Raw genomic sequence first — 21,421 nt, 5'->3', positions numbered from 1 at the left:
CACTAGGAAGAGTCTCGGTGATTACCAACTTCTTTCATTTAAGAATGATGGAGGCCACTGTGTTCTTGGGGACCTTCAATGCTGCAAAACATTTTTTGGTACCCTTCTCTAGAGCTATGCGTCGACACAATCCTGTCTCTGTGCTCTACAGACAATTGCTTCGACCTAATGGCTTGGTTTTTACTCTGACTTGCACTGTCAGCTGAGGGACCTTATATAGTGTGTGCCTTTCCATTCATGTCCAATCAATTGAATTTACCACAGGTGGACTCCAAGTTGTAAAAACATCTCAAGGATGATCAATGGAAACAGGAGCTCCATTTCAGAGCTCAATTTCGAGTCTCATAGAAAAGGGTCTGAATAGTTCTCTAAGGTATTTCTGTTTTTATTTTTAATACATCTGTTTTCGCTTTGTCATTATGGGCTATTGTGTGTAGATTGCAGATTTTTTTAGATATGTAATCAATTTTAGAATAAGGCTGTAACGTAACAAAATGTGCAAAAAGGTCAAGGGGTCTGAATACTTTCTGAATGCATTGTATATAGCAATGGCAAGATAACTTTTTGTCTACTTTCTTGTATGATGCATGCAGTAGACTCATTTCATTTGTGATGAGATGCTGTAGATATTCGGTAAAAAGACATTAATACTCATAAATTGTAGGTAGGAAATATTGCATGTTATGATAGAACAACACTTAGTTGTTACCTTCTTTTCAGTGGAGAATAGAGGGAGCAAGGGAGAAGTGCCTGTTGATAGCTATGAAGAGACAGTGAGGAGAGGGGTTTGAAAGAAACTCCTTGTCCCCTCTGAGTGTGGCTCTCTCTCATCTATCTGCCCTCTGAAACTCTGACGTCCAACGCTGAGTCTACCTGCGTCACCTCACTGATACCTAATTTAGCCCCGTGGAACATTATTGGTTAATGAAATGGGGGGGTGTAATAAAACTCCCAAATTCAGAAGCTTGTGTTCTGACATTTGAACGGTATGTTAGGCTACTTTCATAGATATTCAGTCGACAACCCCTCCCCCTCTTTACACATGCACACACCCAAAAAGACTTCCCAGACACCCGACCCAAACCTCATCCCATCCACCCCTGCCACAAGCTCTTACTCATCCTCCTTCAGTCTGGGCCACATAGCCCCCCAGGAATGCTCCACACAGACACATCCATATTTAGCTACATCACAGCTTGGAGGAAGGTTTTGGGAGTTTTCATCTCACAGAAAAGGCCAAAATCCTATTTTTGAGAAAGTAGTAAGATCTTCTTCTTCCCCTATGATCTCTTTGATACAGTATGATCCTCTTGTTTGTCCTTCTCCTTGGTGACCCTGTGAAGAGCAGGTAGGCCCACAATACCCACCCTTGTCAGACAGGACCTCAGAGCTTTACATTATTAGGCCCTTTTTGTTGGTGTGTGTCTATTTCAAAAAATGTATAGATGTTATTTTTAACATATTATTCATATGATACATTACCTTTGAGTCATAACATAAGACAGGCCTACGTGAGGCCTATGTAGATTAATGGGTTGGCTACATTAGGAAAAATCTAATTTTCACAAAATCAAAGAATATCTTCATACAGACCTATAAGTAAATGTACTTTACAGTAGCTAGGTTTCATCCAATTTGCAACAGATTTTCATGTGAATATTATAAAATCTGCATTTAAAGCATATGCGCATTTTTTCCACCAAAGTTTTGTGTCCATCAAAACGGACTTGTTGCAGATAAATGCCTGTACGTGATGTTGTAGTGCAAATAAAAACATTTTTGCTCTAAAGTTCTCCTGTACCGAATAAAAATATATATAAGTTCAACGTGTTTCGATTGCCTTTTCCACTCTATCGATGGTTTCGTCACACAAACTGATACAGTGTGGCAAAAAAGTATTTAGTGAGCCACCAATTGTGCAAGTTCTCCCACTTAAAAAGATGAGAGGCCTGTCATTTTCATCATAGGTACACTTCAACTATGACAGACAAAATGAGAAGAAAAAAATCCAGAAAATCATATTGTAGGATTTTAATGAATATATTTGCAAATTATGGTGGAAAATAAGTATTTGGTCACCGACAAACAAGCAAGATTTCTGGCTCTCACAGACCTGCAACTTCTTCTTTAAGAGGCTCCTCTGTCCTCCACTCGTTACCTGTATTAATGGCACCTGTTTGAACTTGCTATCAGTATAAAAGACACCTGTCCACAACTTCAAACATTCAGACTCCACTATTGCCAAGACCAAAGAGCTGTCAAAGGACACCAGAAACAAAATTGTAGACCTGCACCAGGCTGGGAAGACTGAATCTGCAATAGGTAAGCAGCTTGGTTTGATGAAATCAACTGTGGGAGCAATTATTAGGAAATGGAAGACATACAAGACCACTGATAATCTCCCTCGATCTGGGGCTCCACGCAGGATCTCACCCCATGGGGTCAAAATGATCACAAGAACGGTGAGCAAAAATCCCAGAACCACACGGGGGGACTAGTGAATGACCTGCAGAGAGCTGGGACCAAAGTAACAAAGCCTACCATCAGTAACACACTATGCCACCAGGGACTCAAATCCTGCAGTGCCAGACGTGTCCCCCCTGCTTAAGCCAGTACATGTCCAGGCCCGTCTGAAGTTTGCTAGAGAGCATTTGGATGATCCAGAAGAAGATTGGGAGAATGTCATATGGTCAGATGAAACCAAAATATAACTTTTTGGTAAAAACTCAACTCGTCGTGTTTGGAGGACAAAGAATGCTGAGTTGCATCCAAAGAACACCATACCTACTGTGAAGCATGGGGGTGGAAACATCATGCTTTGGGGCTGTTTTTCTGCAAAGGGACCAGGACGACTGATCCGTGTAAAGGAAAGAATGAATGGGGCGAGTGAAAACCTCCTTCCATCAGCAAGGGCACTGAAGATGAAACGTGGCTGGGTCTTTCAGCATGACAATGATCCCAAACACACCACCCGGGCAACGAAGGCATTTTAAGGTCCTGGAGTGGCCTAGCCAGTCTCCAGATCTCAACCCCATAGAAAATCTTTGGAGGGAGTTGAAAGTCCGTGTTGCCCAGCAACAGCCCCAAAACATCACTGCTCTAGAGGAGATCTGCATGGAGGAATGGGCCAAAATACCAGCAACAGTGTGTGAAAACCTTGTGAAGACTTACAGAAAAAGTTAGACCTCCGTTATATACCCTTTGTTGGCAATGACAAAGTATTGAGATATACTTTTGTTATTGACCAAATACTTATTTTCCACTATAATTTGCAAATAAATGAATAAAAAATCCTACAATGTGATTTCCTGATTTTTATTCTAATTTTGTCTGTCATTGTTGAAGTGTACCTAATGATGAAAATTAAAGGCCTCTCTCATCTTTTTAAGTGGGAGAACTTGCACAATTGGTGGCTGACTAAATACTTTTTTGCCCCACTGTAAATGGCAAACTGTTCGCTGATAAAGTTGACAGGTTAGGTTTTATGATGACTTTGATAAGAGCAAGATCATCCTCGTGGTAATTGGCAGCTAAGCACCCATCGTCATGTCACTTGCATACAAATTAAGACCCTCCATGTGTATCGTAAAAGAGCATCAACCTCATCACCGTGCACTTTCATCACCCTGTGGAGTTTATCGTAACTTGTTTTATCTGTGGGTTTTTTCTATACAGTATGTCTTTACTTGCATAGAAACTGTGGATGGAAACATGGTTATTGATAATGTTCATGACCGAACTTTGGAGTTGATACTGTTACAGGTGTAAGGAATCATAAGAATTACAATGTCACATGACCAACTTTCCAAATGCTTATATTACAACTAAGTGACACATATCACAGGCGGGAAAATACCAGAAGTATTTTGTCAACAATTAATAAATCAAATCAAATCAAATCAAATCAAATCAAATCGAATCAAATTTATTTATATAGCCCTTCGTACATCAGCTGATATCTCAAAGTGCTGTACAGAAACCCAGCCTAAAACCCCAAACAGCAAACAATGCAGGTGTAAAAGCACGGTGGCTAGGAAAAACTCCCTAGAAAGGCCAAAACCTAGGAAGAAACCTAGAGAGGAACCGGGCTATGTGGGGTGGCCAGTCCTCTTCTGGCTGTGCCGGGTAGAGATTATAACAGAAAATGACCAAGATGTTCAAATGTTCATAAATGACCAGCATGGTCAAATAATAATAAGGCAGAACAGTTGAAACTGGAGCAGCAGCACAGTCAGGTGGACTGGGGACAGCAAGGAGCCATCATGTCAGGTAGTCCTGGGGCACGGTCCTAGGGCTCAGGTCCTCCGAGAGAGAGAAAGAAAGAGAGAATTAGAGAGAGCATATGTGGGGTGGCCAGTCCTCTTCTGGCTGTGCCGGGTGGAGATTATAACAGAACGTGGCCAAGATGTTCAAATGTTCATAAATGACCAGCATGGTTGAATAATAGTAAGGCAGAACAGTTGAAACTGGAGCAGGAGCATGGCCAGGTGGACTGGGGACAGCAAGGAGTCCTCATGTCAGGTAGTCCTGGGACATGGTCCTAGGGCCCAGGCCAGTTGAAACTGGAGCAGCAGCATGGCCAGGTGGACTGGGGACAGCAAGGAGTCATCATGTCAGGTAGTCCTGGGGCATGGTTCTAGGGCTCAGGTCCTCCGAGAGAGAGAAAGAAGGAGAGAAGGAGAGAATTAGAGAACGCACACTTAGATTTACACAGGACACCGAATAGGACAGGAGAAGTACTCCAGATAAACAAACTGACCCTAGCCCCCCGACACATAAACTACTGCAGCATAAATACTGGAGGCTGAGACAGGAGGGGTCAGGAGACACTGTGGCCCCATCCGAGGACACCCCGTATTTGCTCCTCAGTATAAAGACAGGGCCAAACAGGAAGGATATAACCCCACCCACTTTGCCAAAGCACAGCCCCCACACCACTAGAGGGAAATCTACAACCACCAACTTACCATCCTGAGACAAGGCCAGTATAGCCCACAAAGATCTCCGACACGGTACAACCCAAAGGTAAGCAGGGGGAAACCCAGACAGGCCGACCACAACAGTGAATCAACCCACCCAGGTGACGCACCCCCCCAGGGACGGCACGAGAGAGCCCCAGCAAGCCAGTGACTCAGCCCCGTAACAGGGTTAGAGGCAGAGAATCCCAGTGGAAAAAGGGGAACCGGCCAGGCAGAGACAGCAAGGGCGGTTCGTTGCTCCAGAGCCTTTCCGTTCACCTTCCCACTCCTGGGCCAGACTACACTCAATCATATGACCCACTGAAGAGATGAGTCTTCAGTAAAGACTTAAAGGTTGAGACCGAGTTTGCGTCTCTGACATGGGTAGGCAGACCGTTCCATAAAAATGGAGCTCTATAGGAGAAAGCCCTGCCTCCAGCTGTTTGCTTAGAAATTCTAGGGACAATTAGGAGGCCTGCGTCTTGTGACCGTAGCGTACGTATAGGTATGTACGGCAGGACCAAATCAGAGAGGTAGGTAGGAGCAAGCCCATGTAATGCTTTGTAGGTTAGCAGTAAAACCTTGAAATCAGCCCTTGCTTTGACAGGAAGCCAGTGTAGAGAGGCTAGCACTGGAGTAATATGATCAAATTTTTGGTTCTAGTCAGGATTCTAGCAGCCGTATTTAGCACTAACTGAAGTTTATTTAGTGCTTTATCCGGGTAGCCGGAAAATAGAGCATTGCAGTAGTCTAACCTAGAAGTGACAAAAGCATGGATTAATTTTTCTGCATCATTTTTGGACAGAAAGTTTCTGATTTTTGCAATGTTACGTAGATGGAAAAAAGCTGTCCTCGAAATGGTCTTGATATGTTCTTCAAAAAGAGAGATCAGGGTCCAGAGTAACGCCGAGGTCCTTCACAGTTTTATTTGAGACGACTGTACAACCATTAAGATTAATTGTCAGATTCAACAGAAGATCTCTTTGTTTCTTGGGACCTAGAACAAGCATCTCTGTTTTGTCCGAGTTTAATAGTAGAAAGTTTGCAGCCATCCACTTCCTTATGTCTGAAACACATGCTTCTAGCGAGGGCAATTTTGGTGCTTCACCGTGTTTCATTGAAATGTACAGCTGTGTGTCATCCGCATAGCAGTGAAAGTTTACATTATGTTTTCGAATAACATCCCCAAGAGGTAAAATATATAGTGAAAACAATAGTGGTCCTAAAACAGAACCTTGAGGAACACCGAAATGTACAGTTGATTTGTCAGAGGACAAACCATTCACAGAGACAAACTGATATCTTTCCGACAGATAAGACCTAAACCAGGCCAGAACATGTCCGTGTAGACCAATTTGGGTTTCCAATCTCTCCAAAAGAATGTGGTGATCGATGGTATCAAAAGCAGCACTAAGGTCTAGGAGCACGAGGACAGATGCAGAGCCTCGGTCCGAAATCAAACGTGTAAACAGCAGACAATTTTTGTAGTGTTGTGACATTTAACTAACAAATTTAACCAACAAATGTATGCCTTAACTGCTTGTTTGAAAAGTAGGCTATTGCCACCTGCTTAACTACTTAAATGATATGTGGGAGCATTTTGCCATGAAATGGTAACCCTATCACTGGCTATCCCAATCGTTCCTACCAGGAGATTGATTTGAATGTGACATAACTGTTCACTCGACAAGGTGTGTATTTAGCTTTGATATAGTCCACAAAAACCATGGTTATGCAAGCTGGACCTGTATTGAATTTCAGAAGGAGAGGATGAAGGTTTATGAGGTAAATGGGTTAGTATTGAAGAGCTTCTGGGAGCCACAGCAGGTGACTAGGCCTACATATGCTCCACAACAACAAAGACATTAAAGGTCCAATGCAGCTGTTTTTTTAATCTCAATATCAAATCACTTCTGGGTAACAATTAATAACCTAACTGTGATTGTTTTCAATTAAAATGGTCAAAAAGAAACAAATAGCTTCTTAGCCAAAAAACTGTTTCTCAAGCAAGAATTTTGCTGCGACTGTCTGGGAGTGAGGGACCTAATTGGAGGAGCCTAATAGGAGGGATATATAACCTGAAACAATCTGTTATTGGCGAAGAGGCTAGAAACTCTCTTTGTTATTGGCAGACAAACTCCACCCATGCAAAATGAGCTGAAATTGAATGTGGTCTTTTCAAACAGCTCTTACACTAAAAGGGTAATTTTCACCATTTCACAGTATTATTCCAATCTCATAGTGGGGAAATGTATATAAAACACAGGAAAATCAGCCTAGCTATTGTTTTACTGCACTGCCCCTTTAACCATAATCTGTAATTGCTTGTCAAGAGCTAGACTTTATACGTAGGAAAGGGAGGTTGAAAATGACCCAAAAGCATTATAAAGTAAAACATGCCCAACAGGGCCTGATAACCCCAGTCCTTCAGTTGCCAAATCCTGGGGGTCTTCCACATTTTGCTCTCCCCCTCGTCACCTGATTGCTCAACTGCTCTGCTTACCTGTAAGCAGGATTTCACCTTATTTTTGGTGTCAGTGGATCATTCCTCAGACATGCATGAGGCGTTGGAGGGTGGGAGTTGCTCACCTCATACCTGTCATAGGGGTTTCCTGACCTGATAAAGACCTTGGGGACTGAACACATCAGTGTCTGAATACATCAGTGACCAGTGGATTATTCATCAACCTTGTTTTGTTTTAACATTTTGTTGCTAGACAAAATGCACGAATGAAAAATGCAACTAATAAATCTTGATTTGATAAGTATTCACCCCCTGAGTCAATACATGTTAGAATCAATCACCTTTGGCAGTGATTACAGCTGTGAGTCTTCTTGGGTACATCTATAAGAGCTTTGCACACCTGGATTGTGCAATAGTTGGCCATTATTATCTTTCAAATTCTTCAATCTCTGTCAAGGTTGTGACTAGACAATTTTCAAGTCTTACCATAGATTTTTTTCAAGCAGATTTAAGTCAAAACTGTAACGTGGTCACCCAGGAACATTCACTGTCTTCTTGGTAAGCAACTCCAGTGTAGATTTGGCCTTGTGTTCTAGGTTATTGCCTTGCTGAATTAATCTCCCAGTGTCTAGTGGAATGCAGACTGAACCAGGTTTTCCTACCCCAATTTCGTGGTATCCAATTGTTAGTAGATACTATCTTGTCTCATCGCTACAACTCCCGTACGGGCTCGGGAGAGACGAAGGTCGAAAGCCATGCGTCCCCCGAAACACAACCCAACCAAGCCGCACTGCTTCTTAACACAGCGCGCATCCAACCCGGAAGCCAGCCACACCAATGTGTTGGAGGAAACACTGTGCGACCTGGTTAGCGTGCACTGCAACCGACCCGCCACAGGAGTCACTAGTGCGTGAAGAGACAAGGATATCCCTACCGGCCAAACCGTCCCTAACCCGGATGACGCTAGGCCAATTGTGCGTCGCCCCACGGACCCCCGGTTCGCGGCCGGCTGCGACAGAGCCTGGGCGCGAACCCAAAGTCTCTGGTGGCCCTAGACCACTGCGCCACCCGGGAGGCCCCATCCCATTTTTTTTTATCCTGAAAAACTCCTCAGTCATTGCTGATGTCAAGCATACCCATACCATGATGCAGCCACCCCCATGCTGGAAAATAAGGAGGCAGTTACTCAGCGATGGGGTGTTGGATTTGCCCCAAACATAAAGGGGATACCTAATCAGTTGTACAACTGAATGCCTTAAAAAAAATGTGTCTTCTGCATTTAACTCCAAATCAGAGAGGTGCGGGGGGGCTGCCATAATCACCATCCACAGCACCCGGGGAACAGTGGGTTAACCGCCTTGCTCAGGAGCAGAACGACATATTTTTACCTTGTCAGCTCGTGGATTCAATCCAGCAACCTTTCGGTTACTAGCCCAACACTCTCACCACTAGGCTATATGCCGAAATTCAAAACTTGACTGAGGGACCTTACAGATGTTGTATGTATGTGGGACAGAGGAAGGGTTAGGCATTCAAAAATCATGTCATCCCTTATTATTTTGAATTGTTTGAATTGTTCTTCGACTTTGACATTACAGAGTATTTGGTGTAGATCAATTAAATTAATTTCAATCACAATTTGTAATGGAACAAAATGTGAAGAAATAGAAGGGAGTGAATTCTTATGATACCCACTGTATATATTAATACATTATAGGTTTCATAGAGATGCATTGACAATCTTTGTTAGTTAATATAAAAATTAAATAAATACTATGACCCCAAATCACCCAGATGTTTACCTGTTGGACTTGGCCCTGAGGCAGTAGCAGTGAAGCTGAGTAACAGAACAAGTCCTTTATCTCACTTACTATCTGACCCTGTGTTCACTCTGTACATTCAGTTCTTTCTGTGTCTGGTCTCCACAACGTGTGTGTGTGTGTGTTGATGTGAGAGTGAGAGAGGCTGTGTGTGTGTGTGTGTGTGTGTGTGTGTGTGTGTGTGTGTGTGTGTGTGTGTGTGTGTGTGTGTGTGTGTGTGTGTGTGTGTGTGTGTGTGTGTGTGTGTGTGTGTGTGTGTGTGTGTGTGTGTGTGTGTGTGTGTGTGAGAACCATATGCGGTGCTATAGCAGGGCAGTGTAGCGTGCAGTGCAGGAGCGAGCAGGGCCTAGCCGGCCCAGGAGAGCCCCAGTACTCTGGTAATCCCTGTGTTTTCAGGAGCCCTGGCCCGTACTTGATGTGCTTGGGCAAGGAAATGGGTAGCGTTCTCTCTAGTGCGTTTCTCTCTCTTTCTCCCTATCCCGCTTTCATTCCCCCCTCCACCCCTGGAGCCGCTTCGCGAATGAATGGGTTCCAAGTATTAACTCAGCAACTCTCTCTTTCTCTCTCTTCTTTTCCTCATTTTCTCCCAAAGAGAGGAAGAGAGCCAGATGTGGGGATGCTAAACTCGTACCCAGAGAGAGAAACAGAAGAGAGATTCTTATCCTCTTTCTAGCTGTGAACATTCTAAATGTTGCCGTGAAGTCTGTGAGTTGAAAATGGCATTCAGACATGTTGGACATATCTGACACCCTGAATTATTTTTTAGCTGTACATGAATTATATGCAGAATCTTAAACGTTTCTAAACAGAACTATCAATATTCATGTTCATTTGTAATTTTCTAAATTAATAACCAATTGAAGATTTGAATTTAGATAACACTTGCATGTTGCACATATCATACATGTGTTGCTCCCTCAGTGCCTGGAGTGTGTTGGTGCAATGTGTTGGTGGTTAAGGGGTTAAGGGGCAGACTGTGTGTGTGCACGTGCGTGCATGTGTATGTGTGTGCACAGGGGGGTGGGAGGGTACAGGGATTACTGTGAGGCTCTAGGCCCCAGGGCAGAGTGGCTGTTTCCTGGCCATAGCCCCTGTTTGTCCTGCCTGACCTGGCAGCTCTGGGGCCAGATCCTGCTTGGATACACCCCCGCTCCCACGCCTGTCTGAAGCTGTTAGCCACTAGCTGTGAGTGGCTAGCTGGGCTTAGTGCGTCTGAGCTATGGGTGGGGTGGCTGCTGGGGGGGATGCAGGGGACTTTGTGTTGGGATGGCTTAGTGGGGAAAGGAGGGGTGTAGAATGGGGTGGTTATGGTTTATGACTTTGGTTTGATTCATTACACCATTTCTTTAATATCAGCCTGTGAGAGAGCCAAGTGAATGAGCCCTGTTGGTGTAACCTTTGCCTTAAACACAGTGCCTCGCTGCCCCTCCATCACACACGCTCTGACTGTCCCCCCTCTCTTTTTGGCTCTCTCTATCATGCACACATACTCCCACTCCCACTCAGTCACACACAGATAAGCAAATCTTCCAAATATTTTTCTATGTATGACCTCCATCTGAAAAGATCAAATGCATTTTCATAATTTTGTCATAAAGCTATTGAAGCAAATTAGGATTAATTGTATGTTGAAAATGAATATGAAAATAATTGTCTTGGAACATTGTCTTCTGTGTCTTTGATTGGGTTGTTAATGTAACACCCCCAATTTGACCTAACCCTTTAGGAGTGGTAATCATGTGATATCCAAGCTTGTCTATAGGGTGACTTTGTGCAGTATGCTGTTGTTACTACAAAGTCCCGAAACATAACACCTCCCTCTCTGCCCTGAGGACTGTTTGATTATCAAGCTCAAAAATTCCTAATGAAATGGAGGGATATTTACTTTTTCCCCCCAAAAAAGCTTTCACAGCTCAATTGTTTGTTTTTAATGGGTTGTTATTATTTTTCAATTGGTGTATTGAGTGTTGGGTTTTGAATCCCATAGAGTAGCTCTGTCCGTGTTTTTCTGGCCTAGATATACACTGCAGTCCAGAGCAAACCCACAGAGCCTCGGACACATGGAGAGAACAGAGAGCGAGGGAGCGCTCCCTGGTCCTTCACTCACATACTAACTTGTGATTGGAGCACTTACACTGACTGTGCTTGTGCCAACAATTTAACACCATTTTGACTTTTTACATTCATACTGTAAATGAAACAGTTTGGTAGTATCTAACATGTAAGTATAGGCTTCTTGATCTGAATATCTGAATGTGACGGAGCCTATGCATTCCAACTTCACATTATGCATTATGTCAAACAAATGTGCTTTAGCTGTTTTAATATAACTGACATAGGTCACAATAATTTTAAAATTAGGATGTGGTCCTTTCCATAAAAAAGGCTAACTTCATCCTACTCTCGAAATAAAATGGTCTAGTATCATTAAGTTATTACTCCTAGAGTTACAGTGCGACTTACCGCGTATCATTTTGAAGTGTAGATAGGCCTACTGGAAATCATGATCTGTCAGAGGCCTGTAGCCCCCCACCCCCACGCACACACACATTGTCATAGGGTAGCCAGTGTTGTCACTCGAACCCTGTTTATAAAACTGTCCACGCCACTCACCTGGCAAGAGAGAAAGCTCATTGACCGCGAGGGCGACAGGGACTCAAATTCAGGCTCTAAAGTTAACATAGGGAGAGACACAAAAGGCAGACACTGTCTCTGAGCAAAACAATACATCTCTTTTAACTTCATGGTGCCTGCATTTTTATCAGCTGCTATTTGAAAAAGCTATTTCATTTCAAGCATACATAAAACATATTTTTTTATGAATCTTGAAAATTTCTCTTACTTTTCGGGCATGTGTAACATGACGGCTGAGTCACAGGACTCACCAGCCGAGCTGGCCAGCCCGCTGGTCATGTCGCCTAACGTGAGTCTGGACTCCCCTTTACCGCCATCGCCTCTGATGCTGCAGGCCCGGATCAAAGATGGGGTTCTGATCAAGTCTGAACCACGGGCAACAAGTCCGAACGCGGATCGAGAGGAGGGAGCTACTCTGGGCCAAACCGAGGAGCACCTGCCCACTGGGAGTAGACGTAGGAAGAGGCCCGTTCAGAGAGGGAAACCACCCTACAGTTACATCGCTCTCATTGCCATGGCCATCGCCAACTCCCCCGAGAGAAAACTCACACTTGGGGGTATTTATAAATTCATCATGGAACGTTTTCCCTTTTATCGAGAAAACTCAAAGAAGTGGCAAAACTCCATCCGCCACAACCTCACCCTCAACGACTGCTTTGTCAAGATTCCCCGGGAACCTGGAAGGCCTGGTAAGGGCAACTATTGGACTTTGGACCCCGCTGCTGAAGACATGTTCGACAACGGGAGTTTTCTGCGGAGGAGGAAAAGATTCAAGCGCACTGACGTAAGCACGTATCCTGGGTACATGCAGAGCTCTAGTGCGTTCACCCCGAACCCCATGGGCAGACCGGCATACCCCAACACCATGTACCCAGGAATAGGATCGGGTTACGGCTCGCAGCTGGCAGGGACCCCCCACCCGGTGATGCTGCATCATTATCAGACCCCTACCGGGGTCAGTCAAGGACAGCCAAGGATGTTCAGCATCGACAACATCATCAGCCAGCAGTCGGTGATGCAGGGAGGAGATCTCAACCCGCTGGGGTTAGGCGGTGGAGACTTGGGCACCATGTCTGCTAGCTGCTCCCTCACTGGCACTGACCCCTCCAACTGCTTCCAGATGCAGACTGTCAATCCCTCGGGGAATTCACTGGGCAGAGGCGGTGGGGGACTGTCATCAAACCTGGCACCCGGGTATCCTTACTCTTCCTCGGCATCCCCCCCACACCTACCTTCCATGATGCAGTCCAGTTTTTCTCCAGGTAGCTCTCAGGTGTACTGCACGGGGAACCGTCTGTCTCTACCCGCCGTGCGCTCCGGGTCTTGCGCGGAGCACACTGAGCAACTACTGGGTCTCTCCAGCACAATGAACTCGTACAACAACTCTTACATGAGACAAGCCAATTTTGCATCAGGATTAGATCGGTATATGTGAAAAACGGATTTTTATAGAGACAAACAACGATAGAGCCTCAATTACATTCCATTTGAAATAGGTGTGAAACCTCATCTTTGTTTGAAATGCAAATCGACATTCCATTATAGTTGTGTTCATATATCAGTGCTATTGGTTCGTTTATCTTATGTGTTTTATAACATCAATATTGATGGGTTTTTAGATGTTCTGTAGCCTATCTACTTGTACTTCCTTGTCCGAGAACAATTCCAATTACTGAACCTTACATTTTTGTCATTGTCACCTGTAAAAAAAAGAGTTCTCAAACAATATTATTAGCCATATACCTGTATACTGTTCTATTTTGTGAAATGTAAATAGTTTATTTCTTTGTGAATTATATTGAAAGGCCTACATTGTTATTTACCGTGTTTGGTTGGTGTAATAAATACATTTTTTGATAAGCACGGTCTTGTTGCTTGCATTTGTTGAACTGAATAGGTCTACATGGTTGATACTCGCCTCTCTGATAAGAATTATGCCTACTTTAAATTAATAGTTGATCGTTCATTAGACTTTAAATCCAATTCCCATAAGCCGTATACTCATAAATGAGTGTTTCATTGCATACCTATACATTTATATTAAGCAAACAAAATCTTTACTGATTTATTCACGATTGGCCTGCTTGGGAATTTTCGCAGACTCTCTAAGTTATTAACTTCATTTATAAAGTCGCTAATTATGTTGATAGGATTCGTTTCCCACCTGCTAATAAAAATGACCAAATCAGAAATAGATTGTCAAATGTATAGGGTTGAATTGGCCTAAACAAATGTCTCCTAATTTAACCTTGTGTTCTATTACAAACTTCTAGGGAATATATGCAGTATTTAATTTGCCTGATTTGTAAGATAATTTATATGCATTGTTGGTAGTAGCACAGAAACGACTGGCTTTACAGTTATTTGAAGTAATGTCACAGTATACATATTTGTGGTTGTATCATTATGAATCCACGTACACACGTGGATATCCATATATGCACAGGTTTTGGACTTGGCCTAGTTGATCAAGAAGATTGTAGGGCAAACGGACTTCTTAGTCTAGTCTTATTAAGGCCTAAAACATATTTAGAACACATGTGTGTTGCTGTTATCTGATTTTGTAGATTAAAATATATATATACATTCGGAACATTGGATTGGGCCAGAACTGTTTACTATCGCCTCGAGTCTGCATGCATGCGGAAAATAGCGAAGTCTAATTGACTACATATACAGTGCATTAGGAATTTAGAGTTATTTGTTCAAATTTAGCTGTGAATGATACAAACCTTAGAATTTCGTAGAAATATACACACAGTGTCTTAGGAAAGTATTCAGACCCCTTGATTGTTTCCACATTTTATTACGGTACAGACTTATTCTAAAATTGATTAAATATGTTTTTTCCCCTCATCAATCTACACACAATACAATAATGTCACAGCGAAAACAGGTTCATTGATATTTTTTGCAAATGTATTAAAATTTCTAAACAGAAATACCTTATTTACATAATTATTCACACACTTTGCAATAAGACTCGACATTGAGCTCAGGTGCATCCTGTTTCCATTGATCATCCTTGAGATGTTTCTACAACTTGATTGGAGTCCACCTGTGGTAAATTCAAGTGAATGGACATGATTTTGCAAGGAACACACCTGTCTATATAAGGTTCCACAGTTGACAGTGCATGTCAGAGCAAAAACCAAGCCATGAGGTGAAGGAATTGTCGGTAGAGCTCCGAGACAGGATTGTGTTCTGGGGAAGGGTACCAAAGAATCTCTGCAGCATTGAAGGTTCCCAAAAACACAGTGGCCTCCATTATTCTTAAATAGAAGAAGTTTGGAATCACCAACACTCTTCCTAGAGCTGGCCGCCTGGTGACCAAGAACCCGATGGTCACTAACAGAGCTCTACAGTTCCTCTGTGGAGATGGGAGAACTTTCCAGGACAACCATCTATGCAGCACTCCACCAATCAGGCCTTTATGGTAGAGTGGCCAGACGAAAACCTCTCCTCAGTAAAAGGCACAGCCCGCTTGGAGTTTGCCAAAAGGCACCTAAAGACTCTCAGACCCTAAGAAACAAGATTCTCTGTTTTGATGAAACCAAGATTGGCCTGAATGCCAAGCGTCACGTCTGGAGGCAACCTGGCACCATCCCTTAGGTGAATCATGGTGGCAACATCATGCCGTGGAGATATTTTTCAGAGGCAGGGACTGGGAGACTAGTCAGGATTGATGGTAAGATGAATGGAGCACAGTAGAGAGAGATCCTTGATGAAAACCTCCAGAGCGCTCAGGACCTCAGACTGGGATGAATTGACCACCTTCCAACAGGACAACGACCCTAAGCACACAGCCAAGACAACGCAGGAGTGGCTTCGGGATAAGTCTCTGAATGTCACACCAAGAAAGTCGTGAAGAGGACAACCCTCTTTCCCCCTCAGAAAACTTAAAAGATTTGGCATGGGTTCCCAGATTAGCTACCTACGTACATGTACAAATTACCTAAACTAACCTGTATCCCCGCACATTGCCTTGGTACCAGTGCCCCCTGTATAGAGCCTCGTTATTGTTATTTTATTGTGTTACTATTTATTATTTTTTTACTTTAGTTTATTTGGTAAATATTTTCTTAACTCTTTCTTGAACTGCATTGTTGGTTAAGAGCTTGTAAGTAAGCATTTCACGGTAAGGTACCTTTTGTATTCGGCGCATGTGACAAATAAAGTTTGACTTGATTTGACATCTCTGGAAAGACCTGAAAATATCTGTGCAGCGACACTCCCCATCCAACCTGACAGAGCTTGAGAGGATCTGCAGAGAAGAATGGGAGAAACTCCCCAAATATGGGTGTGCCAAGCTGGTAGCTTGAGGCTGTAATTGCTGCCAAAAGAGCTTCAACAAATTACTGAGTAAAGGGTCTGAATACTTATGTATATGTGATAATTCTGGTTTTAATTTAGAATACATTTACAAACATTTCTAAAAAACAGTTTTTGCTTTGTCATTATTGGGTATTGTGTGTAGATTGATGAGAGAAAAATTATTTCATCCATTTTAGAATAAAGCTGTAACGTAACAATGTTGAAAAAGTTAAGGGGTCTGAAAACTTTACAAATGCCCTCTAGCTTGCTTCCATTCAGCCACAAGAGCATTAGTGAGGTCAGGCACTGATGTTGGGCGATTAGGCCTGGCTCGCTGTCGGTGTTCCAATTCATCCCAAAGGTGTTCGATGGGGTTGAGGTCAGGGCTCTGTGCAGGCCAGTCAAAATCTTCCATACTGATCTATACAAACCATTTCTGTATGGACCACACTTTGTGCACGGGGGCATTGTCATGCTGAAACAACAAAGAGCCTTTCCCAAACGGTTGCAACAAAGTTGGAGGCACAGAACCGTCTAGAATGTAATTGTATGCTGTAGCGTTAAGATTTCCCTTCACTGGAACTAAGGGTCCTAGCCCGAACCATGAAAAACAGCCCCAGAGCTTTACACTACTCCATCCGATGCTTGGCATGGTGATCTTAGGCTTGTATGCATTCCATGGCTGCATGGTCATGGAAACCCATTTCATGAACCTGCAGATGAAGAGTTATTGTGCTGACGTTGCTTCAAGAGGCAGTTTGGAACTCGTAATGAGTGTTTTAATTGAGGACATACAATTTTTACAAGTTTCAGTACTCGCTCTGTGAGTTTGTGTGGCCTACCACTTAGCAGCTAAGCCGTTGTTGCTCCTAGATGTTTCCACTTCACAATAACAGCACTTACAATTGACTGGTGCAGCTCTAGAAGGGCAGAAATTTGACAAACAAACTTGTTGGAAATGTGGCATCCTATGTCAGTGCCACATTGAACGTCACTGAGATCTTCAATAAGGCCAATCTACTGCCAGTGTTTGTCTATGGAGAGTTCATGGCTGTGTGCTCAATTTTATACACCTGTCAGCAACTGGTGTGGTTTAAATAGCTGAATCCACTAATTTGAAGGGGTGTCCACATACCTCTGTAATTATAGTGTAGCTAATATGCATATTTGAGTTGAGGAGACATGTAGGGCCTACCTATGCACGACTATGAAATTGAATCCATACACCTGTGCTGTGCTGTTCTAATCATACTTCTGGCGAGTCTATACTAAGCATTATTGGTATTTATTATTTTTAAAGACAATCTGAAAATGTGGTCTGAGGCACCATATGGATGGTGTGACGCGTTCGCGGAGCCTCGGAAGGTAAGCAGACGCCAAATTGAGCTCCTTGCTGCATCGCCGTGCTCCTCCCAAACAATGCGGGAGGTCCTGTATAAACACAAACTTACTTATTTGACAACTTCCTTCACAATCGTTCTGCTCAACAGCTATGCTCTGCTCCGCGAAGTGCAAGAAGTATGAATGCCCTGACTTCTGCAGAGGCTATATCACCGTCAATTCTGCACCATGTAGCGCCAAGAGATTATGGAGTTTACCTCAGTCTGGAGATGGAGCGACACCTGGCGGCCTTAATGAAAAGTTCGTTTGTAGTGATTTGTGGTTGAAATTGGAACCTTATTCTACAGTTTGTCCACTAGGGGTCATGTAATACTAAAAAGTCACAAACTGAAAAGCATAGAGTAAAAATGAAAGGGAATGTCTGTAGCAATTTGATATTGTTGAGGTATGTAACATTCGGATGTTTTGTTTGTTAAGTTTCCAGGCTACAGCCCAATATGGATGGAAGTGAAATCTGTTCTCCTCCCTTGAAGAAAATAACATATTTTGAGGCAAAAACAAAAATCGTTTAGGCTACCATGTCCACCACTATAAAAGCTGCACAAAACACTATTTTGAATTGACTGTCCATGGTCCCAAGCAATCAAGACAGAACTGTTGGTTAATATCCTGCAAACGCCATTCTACAGACAAGTTTTTTTCTCATGTGATTTTGAAATAGGTTTATTCCATGATTAGCCCACAATAGAGACTTCTCTGTAGCCCATCCCCTGTATTTTATCTCAATACATGTCTGATCCAGGTTTTTGTCGTGGCATGTAGAATAACGAACAGGTGAGCACACATATCAAGAGTAAGAACTGGCTCCTAAGTAGTTCGTTTTTTCAGTGTCAGTGTAGGCTTGTGGTGGAAATGCAGACCCGCGAGACTGCGAAATCCAAGTATTGGTTAGGGTGATGATCAATTGTAAACGTGCGTCTACAGGTAACTACCAAAATAAAGAAAAGACTTGAGTAAATGAGGGATACAAAGTACAGCATATTGAAAGCAGGTGCTTGCACACAGTTCTGGTTCCTGGGTTTGGGGCGGCAGGAAGCCTAGTGTTTGGGCCAGTAACCAAAATGTTGCTAGATCAAATCCCCGAGCTGACAGGGCAAAAATGTGTCATACTGCCCCCGAACAAGGCAGTTAACCCACTGTTACTAGGCCGTCATTGTGAATAATAATTTGTTCTTAACTGACTTGCCTAGTTAAATAAAGGTTAAATCAAATTTAAAAAATGCCCTGTTGCTTATTATTTTGGCTACCATGGTTAGAAGAAGGGTATGTGTTGTGGGAGATTCTGGAGCGGCGCCTAAGACAGCGTTTTCAACCACCATCAACAAAACAGCATATTATAGAATTTCTCGTGGAAGCATGGTCTCGCATCCCTTCTGAAGAGTTCCAGACAATTGTAGAAGATAAGCTAAGGCACATTAACGCTATTCTGGCGGCTCGTGGTGGCCAAGCGTCCTATTAAGACGCTTTATGTTGGTGTTTACTTTATTTGGTCAGGTACCTGTAGAATCAGCCTACACATAATGTTATTTATCGCCAAATAAACTCAAGCCTAAAATGGCGAGATAGCTTCATGAGTGAACAAGTATGAAGTAAGATTTGGCATTCCTCCCATGTAGCTGTCTGTGTCCTCGGCTGAGCTCAACGATGTGAGCAAGGCAGCCGCTGCCATCTGGAGGGTCGACCTGCCCAGGGCGGTGGAGGATTCAGGATGGGTAGGGGTTCTGTGACGGACTAGCTGTGAGTGTGTTTAGATAAATTACAATTGAGAGGATCTCACGGTCGACTCTGAAAACTTTAACTTCCCCACGGTTAGGCTACTTTCACCTGCTCTCCACCTCAGTAAAAACTGAACTTGGGTCATGAGTCATCAACAAATAAAACAATGTGGGCCTATAGCAAATTGACTTGGCCTGAATGAAATATAACTTTGTTTATCATTGATGTGCTATCTTTTGTAGATAGGGAGGGATAGCCTCAAATGTAAGTCAAATGAATGTCATTATTTATTTCGAATGACATTTGGGTCTGTATCGGGGAAATCGTGAAAGGCTCATTGAAATATCGATTTGAATATTATATAGATGGAAGAAAGCCATTTTAACCCACCCAAACATTGCCAATACCGTTTATGTGGTGTTTTGGGCAAGATAAGCCTGTGCTTGTAACGTGGAGGGCTCTGTTATACAGTTAGCTGATTGTCCTGTACAGAGATGGATCAGGTGCTGATGTATGAATTACAATAACACCATGTTTCTGCAACACAAGCGCTGCTCCCCTCCTGTCATGGAACACATAGATAGACCTTACACATTAGGCGTACATGGCATGTCATCTGTTCTGCCCAGAGCATACTCTGACAAAGAACAATTGGAGCAGGTTGCAGACGCATACGTTTGTGTTTGTCTATATGTGAATTATGTAGAAAATGTAGATGGATATTATTGTTATGACTTCTTGACAAGTAACACATAAAACCCGTGAGAAGTGATCGAGGAATGAATGGTAAAGCCATGGAAACGATTCCATAGCGTGTGCTGCCTTTCTCCTCTGAAAATGCATCATCAGTAAACATTGTTTATTATTCTGATAATTATACTATTATTCGTATAATTATGATAAATATTATTAAACAGGAGTCATATATTATTTTATAATTCAAAGAGGATTCTTTCATTGGAAAATGCATCCCATAGTCTCATTTCTGAAAAACACTGCTTTCAATAGTCACACTTGCATGTGGATTTAAAGAATATTTACCGGTCAATTTCGCTTGTGAATTAGTATATCAGCCCCATGTTTCAGTTAAATAATCAGTATATGTATACATAATGTATATAGCCATAAGTGAAACTGAGGAGATCTCCCTTTCGATAACATTTTGTTTACAGTTTGTTTAAACCCAATGGACTCAATAATAACAATGATAATATCAATAGGCCTAATATCAATCCTATCATTAATAATAACAACACAATTATATTGTTTAAAAAATATGTTTTGATTTGACTGGGTTCGAGTTGGGGTTTCAATAGTGTATTATTTACAGTCAATAACGTTTATAATTATATTGCAATGACTGTGTATTATTACTGGTTAATAGTATATGTGGCCATCATGGTACAGGCTTATAATAACATGGGACAATATTTGACCCAAACGTATGTCATTAAACAACTGAATAACCACTTATTTAATGTAATGATAATAAACAATTATTTAAGTACTTTTAAATCGTAAGTCTTGGTTTGAGCGATTGTGGATATTTAATTGCATCTATAGCATTGTCTTTTGTTTGTTTAGAAGGGTACAAGAGTGTGCATAATTGCAAATTGCAAAACAAAATATTTAGGATATGTTACACATCAGATTCGGAAATTGATGAATACATCAGATTCAAGTGAGAACTAAAATAATCCACCGACTAACAAACAATTAAACTAACTTGTTTTCGACTTGAAAGCCATAACCATAAATATGCAAATTATATTGTACTGGTTCTGGACTTATGTATTGTTTAGCCAATCAACTTACTCAGATTCTTAAGAATTGACCACTATGAGGTTTCAACACTACTGAAACTGTGTAAACGTCCATACTGTTTTTATATAACATGCATTCCATCAACATATTTAGAAGATGTACGTGCAGTAGAGTATCGTTAACCCAATATAATGTGTAAGGTAGCGCACTCACCACTCCTCACCTTGTCCGTCTTCTCTTCCCTTTTTCCTATCCTTCATTTCCTGGTAACGGTGACACGTTAACCACGTGATATAGATGGCTGAATAAATAGCTTTTGAGCGCTATGAAGAGGAATAGTATGAAGCTCA

The 21,421-nt window shown here is 42.4% G+C and overlaps 1 protein-coding gene across 1 annotated transcript; it reads left to right on the top strand.

Moving 5' to 3' along the window:
• Positions 1 to 11,897: 11,897 nt before the first annotated feature.
• foxe3 (forkhead box E3) lies at positions 11,898 to 13,730 on the top strand. Its single transcript, XM_046302356.1, has one exon. The coding sequence runs from the start codon at positions 12,061 to 12,063 to the stop codon at positions 13,309 to 13,311; it is 1,251 nt and encodes a 416-aa protein (XP_046158312.1). The 5' UTR covers positions 11,898 to 12,060; the 3' UTR covers positions 13,312 to 13,730.
• Positions 13,731 to 21,421: the final 7,691 nt, after the last annotated feature.

This window comes from Oncorhynchus gorbuscha, linkage group LG15 (genome assembly GCF_021184085.1).
Source record: "Oncorhynchus gorbuscha isolate QuinsamMale2020 ecotype Even-year linkage group LG15, OgorEven_v1.0, whole genome shotgun sequence".
Lineage (NCBI taxonomy): Eukaryota > Metazoa > Chordata > Actinopteri > Salmoniformes > Salmonidae > Oncorhynchus > Oncorhynchus gorbuscha.
This window is presented reverse-complemented; position numbering and strand designations above follow the sequence as displayed.